General features: G+C 46.1%; 1 protein-coding gene across 1 annotated transcript; it reads left to right on the top strand.

Moving 5' to 3' along the window:
• Positions 1-2,097: 2,097 nt before the first annotated feature.
• Positions 2,098-7,299, top strand: ECHDC3 (enoyl-CoA hydratase domain containing 3). The gene is made up of 5 exons (XM_052681249.1): positions 2,098-2,237; positions 2,447-2,568; positions 4,345-4,442; positions 5,741-5,941; positions 6,799-7,299. Exons 1-5 carry the CDS (start codon positions 2,116-2,118, stop codon positions 7,126-7,128), a joined length of 873 nt encoding a protein of 290 aa, XP_052537209.1. The 5' UTR covers positions 2,098-2,115; the 3' UTR covers positions 7,129-7,299.
• Positions 7,300-8,541: the final 1,242 nt, after the last annotated feature.

Below are 8,541 nucleotides of genomic sequence, written 5' to 3'. Positions count from 1 at the left end.
GCCTCATAAAGAGAGGGATTCTACATGCTGATTTTGTTGCCTGTGCATCTTATCTAGCAACATTTGAACGAGGACCCAAGAGTGCCTTATGACAGCTAAATGCACTTGAAATTCAAAACATCTTTTGCTAGCGCTGTGTGATACCCTGAAAAGCTTCTGTAATGATCTAACAATGAAATTGCATTATGGCCCTTATCATTTCCCTTTTCATTTCATATGAAAGATCAATAAAGATAAAGGTTAGAAAGGCCCTGTCTGCTACTTGCAATCCCAGCTCCTAGTTGTCTCCAGTTGGAAGTGTGAGCTCAGTCCTAACTGCAATGCTGCTAACAAATGCTATAAAAAGGAAAGCTGCCTGAAACTGGAAAAAAAATTTCAACGCTTTCTCAGAGAAGGCAGCAGTAAGTCTGTGTAAAGCACTGGGGAAGCCGCAGCCAAAAAAAATCCGTAATGGAGGAGGGTGTGAAAGGAAGCATGAGGCTGTCAATCAGAATGGAAAAGAACAGGATTTCCAGGGAGCTGCAAATGCTATATTTAAGAGAAATTATTTGAAGAATATGGAAAAAGTCGTTTCATTGCAAATGACAGAACAAGAAAACAAAGAAAGAAAGAGAAGGAATTGGGGAAAAAGGAAAAAAAAAAAAAGGGTGAAGAAAAAAAAAAGATTGCAATTCACAAGGCCAGCTTTAAAGATGATTGCAAGAGGTTACTTGCCAGTGTTGCCCGGGAATGCAAACTCCTCCCAGAATGGAACACACTGTGTTCTCTGTGCATTGGCCTTTGCCACACCAAGAAAGGATTCTGAGAACTGCTGTGACTAATTTAAAATGATTTATTCTTCTAAACAGGCATTTTTTTGCCACAGACTCTTAAAGTAAATTTTGGTGAAGCACAAAGAACTATGAGAAAATGAAAAAGGGCAAGTGAAGAAAGTCCAGCCCAGACCCAACTCTCAGACCTATAAATGCCCTTCAACATTTATAAAATACTACATATTTCTATTATAGTAAAACCCAGCGATCAGAGGCACACTCACAAAAATGGGGACATAAAGAAGGTGGAATACAGATTATCATTTCCAAGGAACATCTGCTGGACATATATCTATTTTATTGTAGAGTACTTGTGGCTCTGACAGAAAGAGGAAAACAACAAAACCTTGACTGGGTACAAAACATGTGAATTGTGAATGCTTTCCTCTAGCATTTGGGAACGGATACGTGATGAGTAGGTGTGATAAGCAAGAACAGGGAATCGTGACCAGAGCATCCTGCATCTCCTTGAACAATGCTGCTTGGTCTTTGGACCTGTTAATATCTAGCAGATGAGATTGTTTGCTGGCTGCTGCTTCTACACAGCTGCTTCTTTCCCAGGAGACTGCCTGAGCCAGGTGTGAAGAAATACAGGTCATCACTCCTGTGAGTAAAGCAGAATGAAAGAAGTGTGAGAGGTTCTCTTGCAAACTGACGTTTTTTGGAAGTGCAATTTCAAGTAATGAGGGTCTGCAGAGAGCTTAGGTACTGAAAGGCCGCTCTCAGGTCTCCCTGGAGCCTTCTCTTCTCCAAGCTGCACAGCCCCAGCTTTCTCAGCCTGTCCTCATAGGGGAGGTGTTCCATCCCTTGGGTCTGTCACTTCCCACAGGAGAACACAGCTGGGGAAGAGGACTGCACTCCCCATTGCAATGTGCAGACTCGTCCTGGAGAAGAGGCTTTGCTTTTTCCTCTTATGATCTCATATAGCATAGAATAATGCAGTAAAATGTACGTCTCTGAAATCTTCGAACAGAAGACGCAGTGATAAACCTCACATCAAGCTGTACGTTGTAATGCACAAGTCTGTTCCTCAGTGGAACCACATCAGTTATTCGGCCCCTTCCACGCGTGCCATGCCCTTCCTGTGCCGAGGCCCTGCCAGGAGCGGAGCGGACCAGCCGCTCCCCGCCCCGCTGCCGCCCCGATGCAGCCCAGCGCGCCGTAGGCGTTCCGCGCTGCAGGCACTGCCTCTTGGCTCGACTGCCCGCTCTTCGAGCCCGGAGACGCTGCCGACCGAAGTCCCGCGGCTGCAGAGGCAGCGGCGCCGGGCTAGGGGTCAGCAACGAGCCGCACCTGGGAGGCGATGGCGGCGGCCGCCGCGCTGTGGCGGTTGAGCGGGCCCTCGGCCCGGCCCCTAGCCGCGGCCTGCAGCAGCGCGGCGGGAGGAGCGGCGCTGACGCTGAGGCGGCAGGCGGGGGGCGTGCGGTGAGGCGGCGGGGCGCGGTGCCGCGCGGGGCGCACGGCCCTCACGGGGCGCTCGGAGCGGGGTGAGGGGACGGCGCGGCTCGGGTGGCGGGGGCCGCGGGGAAAGTCCCTCCGTGTCCGTTCTGAGCACCGCGGGCTTCCGAAGGCGGACGCGGCGCGGCCGTGTAGGGGTTCGTCTTTCAACGAGGCGCCCGGCGCTCGCCTTGCAGAAACATTATCCTGAACAACCCCGGGAAGCGGAACGCCCTGTCCCTCTCCATGCTGCAGGCGCTGAAGGAGGACCTCCTGCACGACGTCAAGAGCAAAGAGCTCCGAGTGATCGTCATCTCGGGTATTGCCTCCGTGGGGCGCTGAGCGAGGCGGGTGGCTGCGGGGTTACGGGCGGTGTAGGGCTGAGGGTTGCGCGCAGTTACTGAAAATGGGAGCTGAGGGGACGTGGTTTTCATGCACCCTGCAGGAACCTTCCCTGTTCAGACCACCGTGCTTTGACTTCCGTGTGCTTCATTCCTCCTTCTGGAATATGGCATTGACAGTTGATTGACTTTTGCTTTGTTTTTGTTGATAATTAACACGGCTAAAGAGAAATGCTGTTGAAACACTTGTCTGGATGGTGGTGTGTCCTTCAGGTCACGGCGCTGTGTTTGCAAAGTCAATAAGCTATGTTCTGGTAGCTATCAGACTGAGGACAAACACTTCTGGGCACTGGCTTTCATGCAGAAACAGGCTGAAGAAGCCTCAGCAGACTTTTCAGGGTTGCTGTCAATCTTCAACACAGACTTCACAGCGAACTCCTCTTCAATGAGGCACAAATGCAGATGTGATTAATTTCCAGATGATGTCGCTGTGATGCAGTGAGCTGAGGGATGCGATCTGCGTGGTTATTGCTAATGCTGTTATAATAATCTGGTCTGTAAGAAATGCATAGATGAGGCGGCATCTTCATAGTTATAGTTGGAAGTGTTGCATCCTTAAAGCTACCTGAGAAGCTCTGAAGGATTAAGATTTAGGAGGAAGTTTTGCACACAGAGAGTGGTGAAGCACTGGAACAGGTTGCCCAAGGAGGCTGTGGATGCCCCATCCCTGCAGGCATTCAAGGCCAGGCTGGATGTGGCTCTGGGCAGCCTGGTCTGGTGGTTGGCAACATAGTAGGGGGTTGAAACCAGATGATCACTATGGTCCTTTTCAACCCAGACCAATCTATGATTCTGTGATTAAAAAGGTCAGTGTATTTTTATGGCAGATATCTTCATAAGAAAGGAAAACTGTTGTAGATACAGTTATCCATAAAGGGTGCTCTGTTCTTAGCTGACACTTGAGGAAAGCAAATCCAAAACATAGATTGACAGATTCCTGCTCTTTTTCTACCCAAGCCCTGGAGAAGCTTTTTGGGGTTCCTTAGGTGTATGTTAGCAGTGAAGGAACAAAGAGACTGCCCTCCTGGTTCTCCTCCAGCAGAAGAACCTTTTATTTGATTGTTAGATTAATGCGTGACACAGAAATCTGGATGGCGAAGTGCTGGAACAGGCTGCCCAGAGTGGTTGTGGATGCCCCGTCCCTGGAGGTGTTCAAGGCCAGGTTGGATGGGGCCCTGGGCAGCCTGGTCTGGTATTAAATGGGGAGGTTGGTGGCCCTGCCTGAGGCAGAGGGGTTGGAGATTCGTGATCCTTGAAGTCCCTTCCAACCGTGGCCATTCTGTGATTCATTAATTCTTCATACAGCAAATGGGGAACATTGTGTTTGTTTAACGTGAGAGCAGAGCAGTTTGTTGGCACTCTGGCTGACTAGTCTGTGTGTACCAAGGAGAAGTTCAGTGTGGTGTCTTACTAGAAACTGGGCTCAGAAGTGTAAAGAGCCTTAATTTTAGCAGTTAACCTGAAATGGAGGTAGAACGAGGCCTTTGAAAATGTTTATTGGCATATCAGTTAAATGCTTCATTTGGCAATTCCAAGTCAGTGTGAAACCCAGAAGGAAATATTTAGGAACTGAGTGCAGATCTCCCTCCCCAGCCTCCTTTGTGATGACCATTAATGCTTCTGTACCTTTAATGGGGTATTGACACAGCTCTTGGTTTCTTGATTAGTTCAGTCTAATTTTTTATTCTTCACAGCCGAAGGGCCCGTATTTTGTTCTGGTCATGACTTAAAGGAGCTGTCAACCCAAGATGATGTGAAGCTTCATACCCAAGTATTTGAAGTATGTGCAGAGGTAAGCAGATCTTACATGCTACCCTGGTTTGCCTGGTATGAAGAGCAAGTAGTGATGCTGGTTTATATTAATATCTGATGCTGGTGAAATTGTATTTCTCTTTGTGCAAATTAAAGTGCTAGATGCCAGCTTGCATTTTTTCTACAGCGGGTATCATCACGGCTGTGTTTCAGCTGTTTCCTCACATATATAATAACGTTAGCAGTACTGTGTGGTGCAGTATCTGAGAACTCAGCATTCTCTACAGAGGAGTTTGAGACAGCTCAGTGTCACTTCTCCAGAGGCTTCTCAAGCACGTGACCATAGGTACCAGGTGTTTGGGGTTTTTTTCAGAGAAGCATTTGACTTCAAATTTCTATAGATATAAGGAGCATTTATTTGTTTTCCTGCACGCATGAATGTATTGTTACTCTTTTGTTCCCTGCTTCTCAAGATGAGTTGAAAATTGTTTTTAAACAAAGTGAGACAAAATCTAATGAGATTCAAAACTGAATGTAGGTAACTTAAGTAACATAAAATTTGCTGAACTTTGTCTGCTGGAGAATTTGAGGTGGCAGATGAAAACTTTTCTTGCTACACTGTGCTAATGATATTTTTTTAAATCCAGATAATGACAGTAGGCAGTTAAATAGCATTTTCTATCTGCAAGTACTGAAATTAGTTGAGTCTGTTGATCTCCACTGTAATTAAGGTGATCCTGAGTTAGAAAAGTTAGACAAATTTGTCTTTCTTAACTTTCGCCATCTAAAGCTGGATAACCCCCTGCCCAGCTTTAGGGAGAGAGATTACCCATCCTAGACAGACATCCAGTCGTGAGATGACTGTGTCTGAGTGAAATCAACCCAGGCTCAACACCATGTAGAAACCAGCAATAGGTTCTCCTAAGTCAGTTTTCCATCACAGGGCTGATGAATGTGGGGGTGATACCACTCAGATACCACTTTCCACATCCAGGAATACAGGGCCTGCAGTGCAGAGAGATATGCTAGCTTCATGCAGATTTAATTCAAGTGTTTTCACCTTTGTTTCTCGTGCTTTCCATTTCTATTGGAGTTAGCAGGACTAACTTGTGCTGCATAAACACAGCTGAGCAGCTACTGAAACTGCAGTGGTTTTGTGCATTAAGGCACACCAAATGAAGTCAGTTATGCGGAGAGTTTGTATCTTTGGCTGAACTCAAGTCCATGATGCTGAAAGTATGTGCAGTGACATCAATTCTGTGAAGCAGGTGCAAGTTTTAATACAGCCACTGCTTAACTTTGAGAACTAACTGGTCCCTTATTTTTGTGTGCATGCAGGTTATGACTTTAATCCAGAGACTTCCGGTACCAGTGATTGCCAAAGTGAATGGCCTGGCCACAGCAGCAGGCTGTCAGCTAGTGGCAAGCTGTGACATTGCGGTGGCAAGTGAGAAATCACGCTTTGCTACTCCTGGAGTAAACATTGGATTGTTTTGCTCCACACCAGCTGTGGCCCTGGGCAGATCTCTTCCAAGAAAGGTAAGCTTCTTTCTCAGGTACTCTGTAATTTTGCAGTAAGTAGGATCCAGTGCTCAGAGTTTCAGTTCCATTGCCTCAACTTCATCTTCCTGCAGTATGACATTCAAAATACTTTGTTGCCAAAAACATGCTCGTGCTTTGGTCTGAGAAAAAAACAAGATGACCTCTGTTTAGGGAAAGCAGCTTCCCGGTGATGTGATTCCAACCAGCAGGAATTCGTATCAGCAACACCAGCTCAGCAGTCCCTCTGCTTTCCAGCTGTCAGTGCTTTAGACAACGATGTTCTCCCCTGATGAGAAACCTCTGTGAGTTCAGGATACCAATCCCACTGAGCTGTCAGTTCCTGCCGGGCAGTGACATTTCACTGCCAGCATGATCTGCTGGGTTTAGATCAAGTCACTGTAAATAGCACCTGAAACTCTCCTGCACCTTCTTCCTTAGTTATTTCCTACTGTTTGTACTACACGTCTCTCACTGCATAAGCAGTGGTGTGATCTGTAAAGCTCCCGTAAATGAGAAAAGAAATGTTGTGATCCACATAGATTCTTGTGGACGGACTCTTGAGATGCAGTAGGACTCTGCTGAGATGTGAGGACAAATGGATGAAAGCTTCACCTTCAAATTTCCTATCTTAAGGCAGATACTTTCAGAAACTCTGCATTAGACTTAGTAAGGGCTTGATTACTTATTATTCTATGCACAGCTTAAAATACTAAGCTGATTGTTTGACTTTGTGAAGGACCATCCACATTTTTCTCTGTTCCTACTGCAGTTAGCAGAGATTCTGAGCTTTTGGAGAAGGAGAAAAGCAGTGAGGCAGTTGAATTGACCTAACCTGGTTATCTTTTCTCCATCAGGTGGCATTGGAGATGCTTTTTACGGGTGAGCCTCTTTCTGCCCACGAAGCGTTAATGCATGGCCTTGTCAGCAAGGTGGTACCAGAAGACAAGCTGGAAGAAGAGACCATGAGAATCTCTCACAAGATCTGCGAAAGCAGCAAATCTGTCCTGGCACTGGGGAAAGCCACCTTCTACAGACAGATGGCGCAGGACCTTGATACTGCTTACAAAATCACCTCTCAGGTCATGGTTGATAATTTGACTTTGAGGGATGGGCAGGAAGGTATCGAAGCCTTCATTGAGAAACGCAAGCCTGTCTGGTCACATGCTCAGGACAAGAAGAACTGAATGCTGCTTCTAAGCTAAGCTTAGCTGTGCTTCCATGATTCTTCACACAGTTGCCTTTGGGAAATTTATTTCTGTTCTTATTGAAAGTTTGATTTCTTAACATACAATGCCAAAGCCACAAAAAATTATTTCTAAGTACATGTAATAAATTTTAAGAAAAATCAGACCAAATGCTTGGGTTTTTTTCAGCAATTAATCTCATCTATTATTTCAGAAGGAACTCCATGCTACAAAAATCAGTTTGATGTGTCCCAGGTGATATATGAAATCGCAGGGACTGGGAGAGAACTCAGATCACCCTGTTGAATTACTTGCATTGCTTACTGCACTGGAGCATCCTCGGCATCATGCTAACAGCCATCCTGCTGCCAGGCTTGCCTGTTATTTTGAACTGAAAAACTGCCACAGTGAAAAGTCAACAGTTTTGTCGTTGAGCCACAGAGGTATTACATGGAGCTAGAGGAAACCCAGGCCAAGCTTTATTTGATGCAGTTACCGCCAGTCTGTTTCAGAATGTTCCCTAGTTCTGAATGGGAATTTCTGTATGTCTCTATTAATAGAGAATTAAAAGGTTTAGACACATTCCACAGGTGGTGGTAATACTTACTGTAAATGATTTGAAATCTGTTCAGCATGTTACAGACAAAAGCCTCTAACGATAGCCCATTACTTCTTAGGAGTATTACCTACTAATGAGCTGATGCATTATTAGTTTGTCTCCTTCAGCCAGTCCTGTTGTTTTACCATCAGCTCAAATTAGCACTTGCCTCTGGAGTTCCAGCTCTAGAGAATTTTGCTGTTGACTCTTTGGAGGCTAACCCTGGCTTGGGGTGTTCAGTTTCACGAAGCGCAGACTGCAAAAGCCACTGCCAGACACTTCAGCAGACATTCTGACCTGGCAGTGTTGTGATCCAGTCATAATGTTCAGGCTTTATCGTGGAATCTTAGGCATGATGGTTTGAAAGCTCGGCTTTGTACTCAGAGCTGGGCTTTACCAACACTGTAAGATGTCAGCCCTGGATTTAACGTCTTGACAACCTCTAACAAGGAGCATTCAGTTGCTTTTCTGGATAGTCTGTACCAGCAGCTTTTCTGGTGGAAAAAAAATGTGAGCCACCGTGAGCCTCAGAGCAGCAGGTTTTTGGCCCTTGTTACATTATCTGATATAAGGGAACTGTGGCTTCATCACCACTGTATCTCACCTCAAGCAGCCACACACAGGCTGCACTTAGATCACACTTAAGACCCCTCTGTGCCAGATTATGCAAATCCAGCTTCTTCAGTTCTCCTTGTAGGTCGTGCTCTCTAGGCAATCAGCTCTTTGCTGTACCACTTCCAGTTTCTCAACAACCCTTTTGCACGAGCTGTGTCAAAACTGGTCTGTATTCCAAATACAGCCTCACCAGTGCTGAA

This window comes from Tympanuchus pallidicinctus, unplaced genomic scaffold, assembly GCF_026119805.1.
Source record: "Tympanuchus pallidicinctus isolate F22 unplaced genomic scaffold, pur_lepc_1.0 scaffold19, whole genome shotgun sequence".
In the NCBI taxonomy this organism is placed as follows: domain Eukaryota; kingdom Metazoa; phylum Chordata; class Aves; order Galliformes; family Phasianidae; genus Tympanuchus; species Tympanuchus pallidicinctus.
The sequence above is the reverse complement of the archived record's forward strand: the minus strand, read 5'-3'. Positions and strand labels throughout refer to the sequence as shown.

Bases quoted from the DNA above. Each gene is read 5' to 3' on its own strand.
- ECHDC3 (XM_052681249.1), top strand. From the start codon at position 2,116: ATGGCGGCGGCCGCCGCGCTGTGGCGGTTGAGCGGGCCCTCGGCCCGG. The intron at 2,238-2,446 runs GTGAGGCGGCGG...CTCGCCTTGCAG, and splicing joins CGGCAGGCGGGGGGCGTGCG to AAACATTATCCTGAACAACC. The intron at 4,443-5,740 runs GTAAGCAGATCT...GTGTGCATGCAG, and splicing joins TATTTGAAGTATGTGCAGAG to GTTATGACTTTAATCCAGAG.